This window comes from Neopsephotus bourkii, unplaced genomic scaffold, assembly GCF_033783945.1.
Source record: "Neopsephotus bourkii isolate Nb327-2 ecotype Australia unplaced genomic scaffold, CSIRO-AGI_Nbou_v1 NB_463, whole genome shotgun sequence".
Classification (NCBI taxonomy): Eukaryota; Metazoa; Chordata; class Aves; order Psittaciformes; family Psittacidae; genus Neopsephotus; species Neopsephotus bourkii.
Genome location: NW_026900965.1, coordinates 2,347,515 through 2,366,569, shown reverse-complemented (window position 1 = coordinate 2,366,569; position 19,055 = coordinate 2,347,515). Strand labels below are relative to the sequence as shown.

General features: G+C 58.1%; 1 protein-coding gene across 1 annotated transcript; it reads right to left on the bottom strand.

The window, feature by feature from the left end:
* Positions 1-4,923: 4,923 nt before the first annotated feature.
* Positions 4,924-15,956, bottom strand: CSK (C-terminal Src kinase). The gene is made up of 13 exons (XM_061349990.1): positions 15,823-15,956; positions 10,530-10,605; positions 9,810-9,923; positions 9,243-9,355; positions 8,433-8,652; positions 8,031-8,124; positions 7,890-7,955; positions 7,650-7,749; positions 7,418-7,508; positions 6,647-6,720; positions 6,350-6,545; positions 5,842-5,928; positions 4,924-5,746 (listed from the first exon to the last, which is right to left on the bottom strand). The coding sequence occupies exons 2-13, from the start codon at positions 10,542-10,544 to the stop codon at positions 5,564-5,566; spliced, it is 1,353 nt and encodes a 450-aa protein (XP_061205974.1). The 5' UTR covers positions 10,545-10,605; positions 15,823-15,956; the 3' UTR covers positions 4,924-5,563.
* Between the last annotated feature and the right edge of the window lie 3,099 nt (positions 15,957-19,055).

The following is a 19,055-nucleotide window of genomic DNA, read 5'->3' as shown; positions in this document are numbered from 1 at the left end:
AGCACTCACTAACAGCAAGAGACTTGAAGTCAGGACCGATTTTTTCCAGCTGGGTTGGATGGGTCAGCTCCCCTGTAGCATCCCTGTCTGAGACACGGAGAGGAAGCAGCTCATGGTGAGCAGCAGTGCTCGGCCAAGGCAGCGAGGTGAAAATGAGCATGTGAATACTCACATACGAGCTGTGTCTATGGGGATGGAGCAAAGGGCAAAAGGAGCCCTTGCAGCTCCTGGAAGCTCTCCAATCCCTCAGGCTCCTTGGCCCAGGCTCTTTCCAGAGGGCCAGTGTCCCATCTGGAGCAGCCAGAGGGGAAAGGGCCTTTGGAGGGTTGGGGATGCTTCAAGGTGGCTGATTTCCCCATCTGCTGTTCTTCGGGCAGCTGAACTGTTCCTTATCCCCTCAATGTATTCAAGTCAGAGTGAGTCATCCTCCCTGCCAGGACTCTAACCTGCAGTAATGAGATGTAAATCCTTGCATGACCTATTATATTAGCTTATGCTATATCACACATCTGCCTGGATTAGACGGGAGGGAGATGAAACGTCCCCCGGTAGCAGCCAGCCTCAGACAAGCCGGTGGAAGTTAAGAGGATCCTCTCTCAGCATTGACACCTGATTTGAATAGGATGCAAGCAGTTTGGTTTCCTTTGCCACGGTGAGAGGGATCATTTCAGCTCTCCGTGCCAGGTAACAGGAGAACTGACTCCAAAGCAGCAGCTGGATGCTGTCCCTTCATGTGATGCTCCTGAGACCCTACAGGGACCAGAACTGACCAGGATTCCTCCCATTGGGGCAGCCGCCTGCTCCGGGCACAGGGACATCCATCCGTGATGGTGGCAGCTGGGATGGCGCTGGGAGCTCAGCATCCACCAGGCAGGAGCTCTGGCCAGTGGTAGAGTGGCCCTGGGGACAGTGGGGGACACCTGCCCCCCTTCTTGGAGGTCCCCAGCAGCAAAAGAGCAATAGAACAGGCTCTGATTACACTTTAATGCTAATACTGATATTAATGCTAATACTAATGTTAATACTAATACTCTGAGCTGAAACAGAGGGAGCTGATGTAGATGAGTTGTGTGCCCTTGTTGGTTCAATCAGCTCCTCTCTGTAAACTCCTTCAGCTGTAAGAAGGCAACTATCACTCTGTGACAGCTCTGAAGAAGCTGTTAAGAAGATGCTGAGGTGCTGAAGTGCTGAGGTCAAATGCAGTGGGATCTTGTGAGGGAGAGCTTGGCAAGGGCCCTGGAGCTCTCTGGGACCACCATGAGCTTCAGCTGCCAAGAGCTCAAGAGAAAACACCACAGAATATAGATAGAATAGAATAGAAGCATGGAATGGTTTGTATTGCAGGGACCTTAAAGCTCATCCAGCCCCAACCCCTGCCATGGGCAGGGACCCCTTCCACTAGAGCAGCTTGCTCCAAGCCCCTGTGTCCAACCTGGTCTGAGCTCTTGACATAACATCCACTCGCAGGGGTAAAAGTGCTGCTGTGTCACCAGTACAGGGAATAGAGCAGGGGTAGGGAGAGGCTGGTGTAAAAGATCAAATGAACGACTTCCTTTCGTGGTACTCGGATGTAATTCAATGAAGCAAAATGCATCTGGAGTTTGCCTTGGCTGCGGAAGGTGCAATGCAACGCGGCATGGGATGGAAATGAAATCAAAGCTGCCTTGTCATGACCTAGGGAAGCCATTTCCATGTGAAACCTTCCAACTCCTATAGAACCAAGCCTCTGAGTGCCAAAAATCTGTTGTCATCGCCTAAGGATGAGGTCCCAAAGGGGGGAGGGTCATTTCTCATTTGATATTAAGCCTTCATTTTATTCAAGGAGAGTGGTTTATCACGTAGGCTCCGTCACACGTCATGAACACTTACTCCTTTCCAAACCCCCTCGTGTTTAATTGCATCCCAAGCTGTGGGGTGGCAGCAGAGCTGCCCTCAGCGTGGACATCACTGTCTGTGCTCAGGGGAAGAAGTCACAAGGTCCTTCACAGGGTCGTGCCCATCTCCTCTCTAGAAATACAAAATACTTTTACATTATTACAGTGTTTTTACCTTATTACAGTATTTTTACGTTTCTAGCATTTTTTTGATAATGAATGATAGAGTTAGCTTGATAATGGCCCTGGGCTGGCCTAGCAGAGCATCCCCTCTGTGGGACCTGGGAAGGGAAACTGGGATGCTGCTGAGATGTCCCCAGATTCCCTCCCATCCCCTTTATATCATAACGGGGCTGAGCGCGTGTTGCCCCCTTTGAGCACAGGATTTGTGTGGGATGGGAATGGTCCAGCCAAGGGATGCAGGCTTTGGGATGCTGCGGGCGCATCCCCAGAAGAGGAGGGTGACGAGGCAGAGGAGGAGGTCAGAGCACAGGCCAGGGTGGTTGTGACCCCTTGCCCGAGGAGCGATGCTGTTGTGGGGTGAGGAGGAAGAAGAGGGAGGTGTTCGGGGTGCGGGTTGGCAGAGCCTGCACCCGAGCAGTGACACAAATGCACCCGGACAGACACACGGAGCATGTAAACAGGCACATGGGGACACCATGTGCTGCCTCGCTGCCGGTGGTGCAGAGCCAGCCCGGAGCAAAGGCACACGCCAGGCGGAACGCACTCACACACGCACAGCTTTCCCAGGGGGGATCTTCCCAGCCTTGCCTTCATTTCCTGGAGTGCTCCGAAGGAAAAGGCAGAGCGGGATGAGGTGCACGGCGCCGAGCGGTGCTGGGAACGGCTTTGTGCTATAAATAGTGCTGGTGATAAAGCCAGGCGTGAGGGGGGGGACGTGCGGGCAGGGCACAGATGCCAGGGCTCTGGAAGCCCGCGCGTCAGGGATGGAGCAGAAGGAGCCTCGTCCGGCCATAATGGGAGCTTGTAGTTTCCTCTGAGCATCACTGAGTGAGGCAGCTTGGGAGGGGGCACCGTGCACCCCCGCTCTTGGGATGGATGCTTTGCAGCCCTGGGAAATGGGAAGCAGCGAGGAATTGCAGCTGGAATTGCGCTGGGAACAGATGGGCGCTTCGCTTCCCTTTGAAGTTTGTTGAGGGAGGGGAAGGCTCCCTGCACCCCTGGGGTAAGGGGAGAAGGCAGGGCTGGGATGGAGGGAAGGGTCAGAGCTAAAGGTCAGAGCATCTCTGCTGGGAGCAGGGATGGATGGGACAGGCTGCTCCAAGAGGGAGCGGGAGGAAGCAGGTGAAGGAGCCGGGATAGGGAAGGAAAAGCAAAGCTCCTTCTGCCCCAGAGCCAGGGGCTGGCTCGCAGGAGCTGCGTCTCAAGCCGTGTGGCAAAGGCAGAGGGAGAGGCAAAGCAAGCCCCTTTGTGCCGTGTCACGGGCACCCCGGCGCTGAGCAGCAATCACTCCCTGCCTGCTGCTGATGATTCACGCTGAGAACTTGAGGCAGGATGGGAGCTGACACAACTGGGCCCAGTGCCCATCTCCCTGTCGCTGGTGGGAAGAGGAGGAGGAGGAAGAGGGGACACGTTGTGAGCCAGCACCCAAGGGACACAGCAGCCCCCGGGCATCACGCAGCAGCCGGCAGTCTGGATCCCCCCCAGGCTGCTGATGGGTTCAGAGACGATGGGAACAGCCCCCAATCCCTAAGGAGAAAGCACATCGTGGGATACAGGCTGTCCTTGGCTGGGCATCAATGGGCAGCAGCACAGACTGGGGAGACCCAGCCATAAGAGTCAGGAGCAAACACCCCCATATGGGGGAACTGAGGCATGGGGGCTGGCATCAGGAGGGGCTTGGCAGGGCTCAGCCTCCTTCCTGCAGTGAGCAGGATTTCTTCCAGCAGCCCCTGCCAGCATCCTTCATCTGCACCCTGGGATGCTGAGGATGCCATCATGGCACCAAACCCCTCCAAAGCTCCCCTCTGCCCATGGGACTGATGAGCACAGACCTGCCTTTTAGAGGAAAACCCAAGGTCTGGCCGAGTTTTGGGTTAGGGTTTTGCCCCCATCACAAGAAGGCGCTGGGTATTGCTCGCCATTTCAACAGCATCTTCCTTGCAGGCTTTGCTTGTAAATGACTTTAATCTTCATAAGCCCCAAAAGTAAAGCTGCTTATACGGCTGGGGCCTGCTGGAGCACTGTGAGGAATGGGGGATGCGGGGGTTAGCCCAGGGGAAATAAAACCTGCTGTGGATGAAGCCCCAGCACATCCCTGTCCTGTCTCGGGGGCAGGAGCACTTGACTTCCACAGGTACCACTGCTATGTCGCTCCATCCTCCTTCCCACCCCGACCTGAGCCGTACCTGCTGTCCCTGTGCTCTCAGTCTTTCCCTTTGATCATTCCTGCCAAAAGGAATCCGTCTCCATCCTGGCCCAAAGCAGACGCAGAGCTCCCGACTCCAGTTTGTGCAGCCGGTAAAGCTGATGCCCTGCGCATCGTTTAACACTGAATAATTCTCTGTGGATGAAGGGAACTGTTATAATCCTGCCAGACACCACCTCCATCCCTCAAGGCAGCAGGGACTCCGCAGGGACACCTCCTTCAAGGTGCAGGATCTGGGGAGTCCCATTGCACAGATGGCTTCAGCTCCTTGGCTGAGACAAGCAGGGGAGGGAACAAGCCCCAAAAAGGTATCCCCACATCTTCCACCACTTTGTCCAAGCGCAGAATCCCAACCTGGTTTGTGCTGAAGGGACCTTAAAGCTTATGGAGTTCCAACCCCTTCCACTGGAGCAGCTTGCTCCAAGCCCCTGTATCCAACCTGGCCTTGAGCACTGCCACGGATGGGGCAGCCAAAGGTGGAAGATGAAGCCTGGCTTAAAGGGGAGCTTTGGCAGCATCATCCTCACCTGCTCCCATGGGCAGGATGGAGCCAAGCTCTGCAGTGACTGCCCAGAGATGGAGGGGGACCCATCCCCACGGGAGCAGGAGAGCAGCGAGCAGGATGCGCCGCATGTGTCGGGCAGAGGTTTTTTGGTCGTGGTGTTCTGTTTTTTATTACAGGTTGAATCTCACAGTCGGTAGCATTACATGAGAATAAAGCACTGGACAGGACTGGAAAAAAAGGCCTCTGGAGACAGCATGCAAACATTGCGACGAGTTTAAAGCAAAACAACCCAAAAGGAAAGCGGCTCGCGGGGCCGCGGCTCGGCGGCGGCTCCCCTGTAACCATCACTTCTGTCGCTGGGGTTCCCTTGCCGTGTGTCCGGTTCATTGGCTGAGTTTATTATTATTCTTCTTCTATCGACCTCCTCCTCCTCCTTATGTTTTTTTTTTTTGTGTTTTCTTTTAATTACATTAAAAAATAAGATTCGTACTTTAGGAAAACGCCAGCGCGGGGCTGGGCCCTGCTGCAAATCATAAAAAACAGTGAAAAAAACCCCAACAACAACAACAAAAAAAACCCCCAAATTTTGAAAACAAAAATCCCACCCCCCCCAAAAAAAAAAATAATAAAAGAACTTGGGAGACACCCAAAAACCCCCAAACCTGGGAAAAAATAAAAAATAATAATAAAAAACCAGATTGATTTGGAAGTTTAGAAGCAACCGGGAGAATTGGGGGGGGTGGGGGGGTGAAGCACCCCCAGGGCTCCCTCCTGGCTGCTCCCAGTGCCCCCCCCTCACAGGTAGAGCTCCTTCTCTTTGATATGCACTAGCTGTTCACGGAGCTGGTGGAAGGACGGCCGGTGGCCGGGGTCCAGCGTCCAGCACTTCTTCATCACCTCGTAGACGACAGCGGGGCAGCCGTCGGGAGCATCCATCTTATAGCCCTTCTCCACGCGGGGTACCACGTCCTTCAGGGGCTGGGGGGGCACAGGGGAGGGAGTCAGGATGGGGATGGGGTGGGTGCCCCCTCTGCACACCCAGCCCTGAGCGGATGGGGATGGTCCTCACTCACAATTCTCGGATAAGGCACTCGCCCGAAGGAGTAGATTTCCCAGAGGAGGATCCCGAAGCTCCACACGTCTGACTTGGTGGAGAATTTCTGCAGGGAGAGAAGCCTCGTGAGTGGGGTTAGGTAGGGATGGGGGTGACAGGTCTTCAGGGCAGCTGGGCTTAGGGGTCAGATGGCAGGGACTGGGGCTCAAGCACCATGGAAATGCTGGGGGAGCGCAGGGTGCACTCGTCTCCATGAGCCTCCATCACGTCCTCATCCCAAGGGGATCACAGAATCCCAGGATGGTTTGCATTGGAAAAGACCTTAAAGCTCCTCCAGCTCCAACCCCTGCACGGGCAAGGACCCCTTCCACTGGAGCAGCTTGCTCCAAGCCCCTGTGTCCAACCTGGCCTTGAGCACTGCCAGGGATGGGGCAGCCACAGCTTCTCTGGGCACCCTGTGCCAGCGCCTCAGCACCCTCACAGGGAAGAGCTTCTGCCTTGTATCAATCTAGTCCCTGCTCACCCACCTTTTCTCTAAGTGCTTCTGGTGCTGTCCACTTCACGGGCAGCTTCCCCGTGTCCTGCGTGGAGGAGGCTTCCTTGGTCAGCCCAAAATCGCTGACCTTCGCGATGTTGTCCTCCGAGACCAGCACGTTCCTCGCCGCCAGGTCCCGGTGGACAAAGTTGTTGGCTTCCAGGTACTCCATGGCTTCACAGACATCTCTGGTTGGGGTGGGGAGGGAAGGGGGTCAGCGAGGAGGCCCCATGGGTGTGGGTCAGGGTGGTGGGCACGGCCAACCCTTGGTGCTTGGGCCTGTACTTACAAGGAGAACTTGAGCAGGCAGTCTGCACCGAGGACCGACCGCCCGCGCGACCGCAGGTAGTCTACTAGGCTGCCCTGGAGGGATGGAGATCATAGAGTCATGGAGTGGGAAGGGTTGGAAGGGACCTTAAAGCTCACCCAGCTCCAACCCCTGCCACAGGCAGGGACCCCTTCCACTGGAGCAGCTTGCTCCAAGCCCCTGTGTCCAACCTGGCCTTGAGCACTGCCAGGGATGGGGCAGCCACAGCTTCTCTGGGCACCCTGTGCCAGCGCCTCAGCACCCTCACAGGGAGGAACTTCTTCCTTAAATCCAACCTAAATCTCCCCTGTTTCAGTTTGAACCCATCACCCCTTGTCCTATCACTGCAGTCCCTGATGAAGAGCCCCTCTCCAGCATCCTTGTAGCCCCCTTCAGACACTGGAAGCTGCTCTGAGGTCTCCATGCAGCTTCTCTTCTCCAGGCTCAACAGCCCCAATGTTCTCAGCCTGGCTCCATACAGGACCTGCTCCAGCCCCTGATTGTGACCCTCCTCTGGCCTTGCTCCAACAGCTCCATGCTCTTGTGTTGGAGACACCAGAACCACACACTGTGCTGCAAGTGGGGTCTCACACCCATCAGGGTCAGCATCCCACCTACTGCCCCTCCTGTGTGGGACAACATCCCTCCCTCGGAGCCAGCAGTGGGACACACAACCTCCAACCACCATGGGAGCTGGGTCTGTGGGGTGAACCCTGGTCGGGACACAGAGGGCACAGGGTGTGGGGGTCTCACCTTGGCCATGTACTCGGTGACGATGTAAAGGCCGCTCTTCTCCTCCACGATCACCCCCAGGAGCTGCACCAGGTTGCTGTGTCGGAGCTGCCTGCGAGGCATGGGAGGGCTTAGGGTAGGGGCTGAGGTGAAGGGGTCCCACAGTCCCATAGGATGCTGGGGACCACCCACCCCTGCTCACATGGACAGAGGAGCCCGCTCCCCTTGCGCTGTGCCCCCCGGTCACACTCACGTCATGACAGACGCCTCCGCCAGAAAGGCTTGAGCTGTGGCATCGTTTTTAATGCACTTCACGGCGACTTTGTTCCCCCGGTAATCCCCCAGCATCACGTCTGCAGGCCGGGAGAGACGGGCACAGGAGACACTGGGAAGCATCCCAGCCTCCCAGGGCCCCACCATCACCCTGGGGGGCTGCAGAGCCTCTCCCCACCCCAACTTAGGGCCACCACAACGCTGGGGGCATGGGGCTTACCTCCGAATTCCCCTTTGCCAATGATCTGCAGCAACTTGAGGTCCTTCATGTTGAGGGCCCAGCCGCCTGCAAGAGGGAGGAGGAGGGTGAGGGGGTGCTGGGGGGGTCCCCAGGAGCCGGGGAAGGGGCACGGCCACTCACTGCGGGAGAACTCGTCCTGCGCTGCCACCGTCCCCTCCATCACCTTGGGTTTGATGAGGCGGGTGCAGAGCCCATCCGCGTCCGTGGTGTAATGCTGGGGAGGGGACACGGGGACATCGCAGTGGGGTGGGGGACACCACGGGCTTTGGGGATCACGCCAAGGCAATGCCAGGCTCTGGGATCCCACCAGGTGGCAGCACAAGGCCATGGATGGAGCACAGGGGTCCCAATCCCTCCTCCTTGCCTTTATCCTGACCCCATCCTCCACTTTGCCCCATGGGGTGGGCAGAGAAGGCCCCACCACCTCTGCGTGGGAGCTCAGACCCACACACCCCATCTCCCCCAGCCTCACACCTATGGTCCCCATGCTGGCCAAGGGGGACAGGAGCAGTGGGCCCTCACCTCCACCAGCTGCATGAGGTTTTCGAAGTAGACCTCCTCGTCGATGCTGAGCTTGCTGGAGGAGTAGATGATGCGGTAGTGCTCCACCTTCCCCTCGCAGCTGACGCACAGCGTGTAGTCCCCGGGGTAGTTGGTGCTCTCCCGCACCAGGAACAGCCCCGTCTCGGGGGGGTACAGCAGCCTCTCCGCCTGCTCCCGAGTGATCTTCCCATGAAACCACCTGCAAGGGGCACACAGGGCACTGGGGTGTGTTTGGGATGGGGGCGTGGAGCGGCCTTCAGCCCTTGCCTGCATGGAGCCAGCTTGCTCATGCTCCTCCTTGTTACCCCCATGCACCCCATCACACAGCTCCTTCCACGGCGTCCTGCTCCCCTCCCCACAGCAGCCCTGGCTCCTCCAGGCTGGGTCACTGGTGGCTCTGGGATGCAGCAGGGATATCAAACCCATCCATCCACCCATCTGCCTATCTCCCACCCCTCCCATACAGACACCACTTCAACCCCATTCTTCCTCCCAGCAGCCTTCACAACCATAACTTTGGGGAAAGAACCTATTTTGGCATGCAACCCAACCATCCATCACCTTCCCAGCTCTGCAGGCAGCTCCAAAGGTGCTCAGAGCACTGGATCCCAAATCCACTTGGGACTGCCCACTTGGGAAAGCCCAGGCCCCTGCTCCTTCTGCCTTTCCACCTCGCTAAACCCTGCAAGGGATTCTGTCTGGATGCAGGGTCAGCTGGATCTCCGGTCTGACACAGTGGGGATGCTCCCCACAGTATTCCCCATGGCTGACTCCCCAGCGGATACTCACGGCATGAGGCTGAGCTTGATCCCAGCCTTCACCCCTTCCCGCTTCTGCACGTAGTTAGCAGGGATGATGCCCTCCCGGCCCACCTTGTTCTTTGCCTTGTACCAGTTGGGATCCTGCAGGGACAGCAGAGATGTCACAAGGAGCCCACAGCATCTGGAGCCAGCAGCATCGCAGCCGAGCTCTGCATGGCCCCAAGCTGCAGGCAGGATGGGGTGTGCAGGGACAGCCACAGAGGTCAGTGCTGGTGGCTCTATGGGGCTCCCTGCGACCCCTTTCCCATGCTGTTGGGCACCCCAGAACCCCCTGACCCACGGCCCCTCTCCTTTCCCACCAAGCATCGCTCCAATGTGAGCCTCTCCCCAACCTCCTCCACTTCCCAGGAGGCGCTCCAGAGGCTTCCAATTTGGAGAAACCTTAACTAAGGAGGCCATGAGTTAATTACCCGAACGCATGGCCCCATTCCGGCCCTGCGGGACGTCCATGGGGACCGGGAGATGGCACCGACACAGCGTGTGGCGGGATGCAGGGATGCAGCAGGGTGCTGCCATGGGGAGGTGATGGCCTTACCTTGGTGACAGCGACAATGGTCAGGACGTCTCCTTTGCTGAAGGGCAGGTCCTGCTCGGCGGTACCGTGGAAGTTGTACTTGGCGATACATTCTGTACCGGATGGCCAAACGGCCTGACCGGGGACAGCAGGATGGTGTCAGAGCCTGGCTGAGCATCCCTGGCCCACCCCCACCCCCCCCCGACCCATCCTGGTGCAAACCCAATGGGATTCATAGTATCATAGAATGGTTTGGGTTGGAAAGGACCTTAAGATCATCCAGTTCCAACCCCCCTGCCATGGGCAGGGACACCTCACACTAAACCATATCACCCAAGGCCTTGTCCAACCTGGCCTTGAACACTGCCAGGGATGGAGCATTCACAGCCTCCCTGGGCAACCCATTCCAGTGCCTCACCACCCTAACAGGAAAGAATTCCCTCCTTATATCCAATCTAAACTTCCCCTGTTTCAGTTTTAACCCATTACCCCTTGTCCTACCACTACAGTCCCTAATGAAGAGTCCATTCACTTAAACCTGCAGCATTTGGGGCAGCCCTAGGAACTCAGACAGGGCTTTTCAGCTGGGATGGGAAGGGAGGGACACAGACACACTCAAACACAGGTCCCCACAGTGCTGGGCTTCTGCAGGGCACAGGGGGATGGGAACAAGTCCCTCCTGAGTCCTGGAGCCACTGCTGCATGGGTGAAGAGCCCGCTCCATCCCTGCCCGGTGCTTACCTGCATCCCTGACATCTTCTCAGGAGGCTGGAGCACGACTCTCACAGGGGGGACACGTCACTGGGTACCATGAGACCTGCAGCAGGGGCAAAGGACAACTCAGAATCCAACACTGGTTTGGCTTGAAGGGACACTAAAGCTCATCCAGTTCCAACCCCTTCCACTGGAGCAGCTTGCTCCAAGCCCCTGTGTCCAACCTGGCCTTGAGCACTGCCAGGGATGGGGCAGCCCCAACCAGGCATGGTGGGCTGTGTAAGGATGATGCACAAGGAACCCTGCTGCAAAGGATGCTGCCAGAGCCACGTCAGCAGCTCTTAACCAAGGAGGGAACAGATCAAGGCGCTGCTTCCAACACGTCCCCAGAGCAGTGTGGAAGCGAGAGCTCTGGGTCCACTCAGCTGAGAGTGGGACCAGCGCAGAGCTGCTCACCCGGATTATAAGGTATTTGCATGGATCCAGCTTCTTAAGAGCAGAGGTTTATGTGCTGCGTGACCACTGCAGCATCAGCATCAAGGATCCAAGGGAAGAAACGGGATGGTACAGAGGGATGGAGATGGGATGGGAGCAGAGACTACCGAAGCCCATTTCCCAGCCCAGGGCAGCTGTTGCATCATGATGGAACCAGCAGTGAGAAGCCCCAAACCCTCTGCCTTGGAACCCCCTCCCGGCCAGCCTCATCCTGCAGAGCCTCCTCATCCCAAAGCACTTTGGAGGGTTTTGGGCAGCCCTGGATGCTCAGCCGGTGTTTTTCAGCTGGGATGGGGATGGAGGCACACACACACACACACACATAAACAGGGGGTGCCTGGCTCATGGTCCCTGCAGCACCAAGGGGGAAACTGAGGCATGAGGGATGCAGCCAGTGAAATGCAGCTTCCCCAGGCCCCACGCTCATATCCAGACACATCCTGATCCCTCCCTGGCAGCACTGGGGACGACGCAAGCCAGAGCCCTGCTCTCCCGCAGTGCCTGGTGACCCCAGCATGGAAACATCCAGCCCCGGGAGCTTCCCAGGCCCGGGATCCAAAGGAAATAAACCACATCCATTCCCTGCAGGACCAACCCCCCCGGCAGCACCCCGAGGCCCTAGGCTGGGTCGCATCCTGCCCCGGCATGTGGGAGGGGAACAAACCCGCCTTTATGCTCGCTGCTCGGACCCCGGGGAAGGGATGAAGTCACCGTCCCCAGCATCAAACCAGGCTTTCTTGGGCTCGGGCACGGGGTCGTGCTGGGCAGGGGGCACGGAGTGGGATGTGCGGGATGCAGGAAGCGCATCCCTGCCCCAAAACCCGCCCAGGTGCTCCTGAATCCATTGCACGGGTCCGGGGCTGACAGCGGCTCAAAATAGCTTGGGAAGGAGGAACTGAAAGAAGAGGCGAGGCTGGAGGAGGAAGAAGATAAGGGGCAGAACCACAGGGAGGAAGAGAGCGGGCACGGCCCCGGCCCCGGCTCCACCACAGCCATGCCCGGAACTATCCGGAACAGGCATCAGGCTCCCACCGCCTCCTTCACCGTCCCCCAGGCCACAGGGCCCTTTAGTTTTGGCAGCAGAGAGAAGTCAAGGCTCAGACACTCACCCCAAGGACAGAGTTCGAGGACCCGAAGGTGAGCACTGGGGTTTCCAGTGAAGCCCATCACCACAGCGTCTGGGCTCCATGCACTGGGTTTTCTTCCCAGCCAGCCATGGGGCTGTTGATGAAGAACAGCATCTCAAAACAGCACCCGGACCCTACTTGATGGCACCCATGAGGTGGGAACAGAGCCATGGAGGTGGCCAGGAGCTGAGGGAACGCAGCGCTGGGTGATGCTGGGCTGGGGAGCAGCAGCTGGGAACGCAGCCCCCCCAAAACTGCCCCATCTCCAACTCGTTTCCAAGCTGATTTTTGGTTAAATTCAGAATTTACACCTGGTGTGGAGCAAAGGGTCCGGACAGCACCAGTCTGAAACGCAGCCCAAGGAAAACTGGGAACAAACTACACCCCTCCATCAGTCCATGGCGGGACTGGGTTAGTGCCTGGAAGGAGCTGGTTGAAGAAGAGGTGCCTCTGCATCCCTGCAGAGGGAATTGCCCATTGCCAGGGCTTTCTGCCCCTGTTCCCCATTGAGCACGCTGTGGGGACACCGAGCAGGACCGGGCCCCGGGTGCTGCTCAAGGACCAGCTCATCCCTAAAGCGCTGAGTCAGCTCTTCCCACCACCCCGACGCCGTGATTCTAACCCTAAACTGCCCAAAGGAGAGAAAGCAGCAGGAGGGGGCTTCACCCTGGATCCAACTGCAGCTGGAAGGTTGGGATGCCAGGGAGCATCACCTGGAAGAGATGCCCTAAGTCCGATCCCAGGACAACCAGGCTGGAAAAGCCACTTCCACCCTGCACCAGAGCAGGATCTTCCCATTCCCAAAGGATGGCTGCTTGGGCTTTCCGCTCACAAATGTCACCAGCACTCAGAGCTTACAGACGCAGAGGGGCTCCAAAATGTACAGCCTGCCTTTGGGCTCTCAGGCCTTCCTAAAGAGCACTTTCTTTCTCTTTTAAAGAGGAAACTGCCCCAGCAAACCCCGTCACAAGGAACCTGCTCCATGGCAGTTTGCACCTTCCGGGATCACGGACATCGCGTGGTGGCACTGCCATAAAGAGAGCACAAGGGGAGGTGGTTAACAGCACCGGGGCTGCCCTGATGCCCTCCTATCTCTTGTCACCGACCTCCCACAGGGGACTTTTAAGCAGCAGCCTGGTTATTTATCACCTCGCTTTAATCTCTACCTTATTTCTGCCTCGGAGGAGGAAACCCTGTACCCCTGAGAGCAGCGAGCCCGCTGCCACCCGGCCCCCCAAGGCGCTGTGCCTGCGGTGGCCTCATGTGACAGCCAGCGGTTCCTGCCGAGCACGTCACCCGCTGTCACCCAGCACGGCCCCAGCCTCGTGCCCCCGCTCGCTTCCGCCATCCCGCCTTATCCCGACGGACGGGACAAGGATGCGGCGCTGGATCCTGAGGCTCAAGGGAGCATCGCTCCCTGCTTTTCCAGCCGGTGGGCTGCGTGGAACCACGGGCACGGCCCCTTCTCAAAGCAGAGGTGCTCCCCCAAGGAGGATGCGCAAGAGCAGAAGCCAGCTTGAAGCAAATAAATGATCATTAAGAAAATAGCCAGGGAGCCGCCCAGCAGATTCAGCAGAGCCGAGCGCCAGGTTTGGCTCTTCAGCTCTGCCAGCAGACAGCTTCACTCCCCCTGGAAACATCCCATCCCCATCCCCATCCCCATTGGGAAGCAGCCAGAGTGCCCTTTCTCTGCCCGAGCATCTCTGCTCTGGCCAGGCAAGGAACCTCAGCCCTATGTTGTGCACTGGGAAGGGCCAAGATTCACCCCCGCTGCCTCCCCTCTGGGAAGCCTGGCTCATAGGGAAGAGCCAGGGAAGGCAGACAGGGTGAATACCACAGGTACCCTGATAATCCAAAGAGCACCAGGGAAACCTTTCCTCTTGTCAATCACCTGCGCCAGACCCATGGGCAGGCTGGGACCGGCACCCAGGGGAATTTGGGACCCCTGGACCAAATCCCACTGGCACCAAGGGATGGCTTGAGGGAAAGACACCACATTTCCACCTCAAACCCACTTAGCTGGAGGGAAATGGGGAGCAGCCCCAGCTAAATCAAGCTGCGTTGTAGATGGTAGCAAAGCTTCACTCCCATGGAATTCAGGGCGCAGGCACCATCCGCATCCACCTCCCCGCAGCATCTCCAACCCGCAACAACTCGAGTTTCTTTAAACTTCACCAAAAATAACTCAACCCAACCCCAACCCAGACAACATCCTCGCGCTCTCCAAAAGATCTTATCTCCTGTTATTACAAGTAACACCTACGATTACTCTAATCGAAAGACAAATGCTCTTCCTTTATCTCATCAGTGAGCTGGCTGCGCTCACAGGGCTCCGCTGCTGCTCCCCCGGCCCAGCGTGGCTGGAAAGGCAGGGGGGGGCTTTCCTTTTCTTGCTTTCGTTCCTTTATGCTTCTCTTCAAGGGAAGATATTACCCCTCAGGCCTAAGTAGGTGCAGATGGAAGGCAGATGGAGGGCTGGAGAGATGCTGCCCCCGGCCTCCCCATGGCAAAGGGCTGCTCCTCATCATCCTTCCTACACAAACCAACCCATCAGGGTGATTTTCCACCGTCCTCATCCCACAGATCGCCCTAGCATCCCTTCCTAGGGAGACCTTACAGGTCCTGGGGGGTGTTGGGGCATCCTTGGGGATGAGCACATTGTAAAGCTGCCTGGGGCACGGTTCAAAGGGTTTCCATTGCAAACACCCGCCCCAAACTGAAAAGACAAGGGGGGAAGGCAGTGGTTGCAGGGTGAGGAGCACCCCAAACTTCCCTGTGCTCCCACGGGGATTGTCCCAGTGCTGCTCCCCTTGATGAGGCTTTGCGTCATCAGCACCATCGCGCCGATGCAGGGTGAGGAACGGGTACCCAAGGGATGCTCCCTGCATCCCTCCGCCGTGCTCCCGCGGTCCTCTCTGGCCACTCGCCGCCTTGGCAGGGATCGGGATGGGCTCTTCCAGAGGGAAGCGGGGCTGAGCTCCCCTCTGCTGGGAAGGGAAGCAGCCATCACCCTTGCACCTCAGGTTGGAGTTACTGTGTGTGACTTTTCTCCCCGCGCGCTGGCACAGCCCCTTTCACTCTCGATCAACCGACCAACAGCCGCCGCTATAAATAACCCGTCCCCGCCTCGGGGACCAGAAACATGAACATCAATACATAAAAATAGGGGAAAAAACCCTAAAAAAACTGCTGCCAGCCCCTTCCGACGCCCGGCCCCAGCTCCCTCCTTCCGCCCCAACCGCTCTCAAAAACCCCGCCAGCAGCAACCCAAACGGGCCCGGCCTTTGTATGGGATGAGGATGGGGATGGGGCGGGAGGATGGGGATGGAGACAGGGATGAGGCAGGAGGAGGGAGAGCAGCGGTGCCAGCCCCTGGCCGGGCGGCGGGTCCCCCCCCCCCGGGGCAGGGGATGCTGCGGGGGTCCCTGGCTCCCTGCGTGACCGGACCTGGAGGACACAGCCCCGTCGGTGTCCCTGGGGGCCGGGGTCACCCGTGCCGGGTCAGGCAGCACGGCCGTGCCCCCCGCAGGCCCCATTGTCTGTGCTGGGCGGCCGGGCCCGGCCCCGCTGCCCCCGCGGTGGGGACGCGACCCCCAGCCCGGTGCGGGGGGGTGCGGGCACCCCCGGTACGTGCGTGAGCGTCCGTCCCGTCCCCCCCCCCCCGTCCCCCGCCCGCCGGCCCCCGGCGCGGCACTCACCTCCCTCGGGCAGGGGGCTCAGCCCGCCGCCGGCTGCTCCATGCGGCGCTGCCGGGGGCCTCCGGGCTCGGTTGGGCCGGCGGGGGGGCGCGGGGGGGGCGGAAGGGGCGGAGGAAGCCGGAGCCGCCGCCGCCCGGCGGGGCCGAGCCCGTTGCTGCGGGAGGGAAGCGGGGGGGGGGGGTACGGACGGGGACGGGGACGGGGGGGGCAGCGGCGCGTCCGCAGCCCGGGTCAGGCCGGGCCGGGCCGGGCCGGGCGGGGGGCGCGGGGTCCGCCCGGGGCGGCGGGGCCTGCTGGGAGGAAGCGGCGCCCGGAATCGGAGCGCGCCTGCGCCGGCACGGCTCGGAGCGGCGCGGAGCGGAACGGGGCGAGAGGAGCGGGGCGGAGCGGGGCCGCCACCTGCCGGGGGCCGGCGCACCCGCACCCGCACCGGGACCGGGACCGGGACCCGCATCGAGCCCTCCGTTGTGTTCCTGCCCGCGCCGCGGGTGCCCGCTCGGGGGGCGCAGAGCTGAGCCGAGGGAGTACCGAAAGAGCGTTAAAATACAAACGAAGCGGTGCTGCTGCTGCTGCTGCTGAACCAGCGGTAAATAGCAATGAAGTGTGCAAGTAGCAAAGCACCATCGAAATACTATCATTGTACTATATTGTATGTAGTGTGTACTATATAGTATATACTATGGACTATATATAGTATATATAGTATATATGCTATATATACTATATATGTATGTAGTATATATGCTACATATACAACATACTACATACTATATCCTATAACAATAATATAATACAGTACCATGTAATGCAATATACTAATGATACATAATATGTGACATAATACATTATGTGATATCATTGTATCATAGAATCATAGAATAGTTAGGGTTGGAAAGGACCTTAAGGTCATCTAGTTCCAACCCCTCCGCCATGGGATATCCTTTCCTATCCTATTATATATAGCCTAATATAATGTAGCATAACATAATTAAGATATGATATGACATAACATAATGTAACATATTTATATGTAATCTATGTAACATATATAATGTTGCATGCAATAATACAATCTAATCTACTAATAATATACGATCCGTGCTATGGTGTGATATAATGTGCAATGCTAATATATGATCTTTAAGGTCCCTTCCAACCCAACCCAATCTACGATTCTATGTTTCTATGGTATAACATCCACAGCAGCAGTAATAGCAATCGTGATGATAATGCTGGTGATGGGGTGGGGTGTCAGGGCACAGCTGCAGTGGGGTGGGAAGCTGTGGGTGCCCTGCACTGCAGGCACTGTGTGGCCAGGCCTGAGAACCTGCCTGAGGTTTCGGGGTTGTTCCAGCAAGGGAGCAGCGTGGAAGGAGGGATGGGGGAGAGGAAACAGTGCTCGGGCATCCTGCAGCGTTTCCTTATCCACCACCGTGTGGGTCCCTTGGGATGGTTGGGGATTGCTCCATCCCTGGGGAAAGGTGCAGGCCCATGGGTGCTGGGCAGGGACCAAAGACCCCCCCCTTCTCACTGGGAAGCCTCTCTGGAACACCAAGGTGCAAAGGTTCCTCAGCACCCACACGGAGGTGGCTGCTGGTTGTCACTTCCTGGCCCCCTTAGGGCAGAGCAGGAAGCCCAGGCACCGGCTTCCCTCCACCTTTTGGCTACCCCTCGCTTCACCCCATGCTTCAGCATCCCCCTGCTGAGCCATGGGTACCCAAAGCCCATCCAGCTAGGGAGGAGGACAAAGCCAGCAGCTCCACTGGCCAGGGAGGCTCTGCAGAGCATCACCACATGGGAAGAGATCACACATTGAGTGTGGTACCCCCAAGGAGGTTGGGAAGGGAACGGGCAGGAACTCTTCCCACCATTTCTGCTCCTCTCCTGCTGGATTAAGGGCTGAGAGCTCACAAAGACACTCCAGAGTACCAGCCTTGTATGGCTGCAAGGGGAGGATGCTCTCCCTGGGATGAGGGGACCACGAAGAGGTGATGAAGATGTCTGTGAAGAGAACAAAGGGACTACAGAGGACAGGGAAAGTCAGGGGACAGAGCCAGAGCAGCCAATGGGGTGGCTTGCAAAGCCCAGCCTGTTTTTAGGGAGCACATCCTTGCTCCTATAGCAAAGAAGGAGCCTGCTGATGGAGTTGGACACCCCAGAGCCTTTGCTGCCCCAAGCTGCCCCTGGGGCCTGGTGGGTTCATGGGGCACCGGGGTGGTGGGGAAGGGGCTCATCCTCACACGGTCCCTGAGCAGAGCCGACCTGGGAGGAAATGAAACCAGCTCATGCATCAGTGTGCACCAGAAACACAGCCACAGATGCGAGCCCCAGCCTACCCACACGCCCCAGTGCACCCACCCGCGCTTGCACGCTCACAGGTCGGTGACATGGGGTGACACAGGAGGCCAGAGGCAAAGCAGAGGGGCAGAGGCAGGTTCTTCCATCCAGGTGTTTCCACCAGAGGGTGGGAATTTCTGTGTGACAGGAACTAAAATCACAGGATCCCAGCCTGGTTTGGGTTGAAGGGGCCTTAAAGCTCACCCAGTTCCAACCCCTGCCACAGGCAGGGACCCCTTCCACTGGAGCAGCTTGCTCCAAGCCCCTGTGTCCAACCTGGCCTTGAGCACTGCCAGGGATGGGGCAGCCACAGCTTCTCTGGGCACCCTGTGCCAGCGCCTCAGCACCCTCACAGGGAAGAGCTTCTGCCTAAGAGCTCAGCTCAGTCTCCCCTCGGGCAGGTTCAAGCCATTCCCCTTGGCCTGTCCCTACAGGCCCTTGTCCAAAGTCAATAAATATCCCCCCTCACATCAACACTGGGTCTGGGATTCCACCTTCCCTGGGTCTATGAAGCAGCACAGGGCTGCAAGGGTCTCAGCTCTCAGATGAAAACAGCAGGCAACAGCCCAGCTTGCTGGGGAATCCTGTCCCTTCCCAGGTTTTCCCAGCCCATCAGACCTAGGAACAGGGAAACACCCCAACAAACACACAGCTACGAGTGCTCCAAGCTGCTGTCAGGGCTTTTCTCCCCTCTGAAGGTCCATTCCTGCAGCCCCAAGACCATCAGCATCCCTGATAACCTGGGAAGGGTCTTTGCTTAAGAGTGGGTGTCTCCGGGTTGGAAGGGAAGGCTGGATTTGGCCACACGAGGAGACAAGGATAGCCATCTCCTTGCCGTGCACCAGGAGAGGGGGCCCTTCAGCTGCCGGGGATCACCAGGAAAAGGAGGGGGGAAA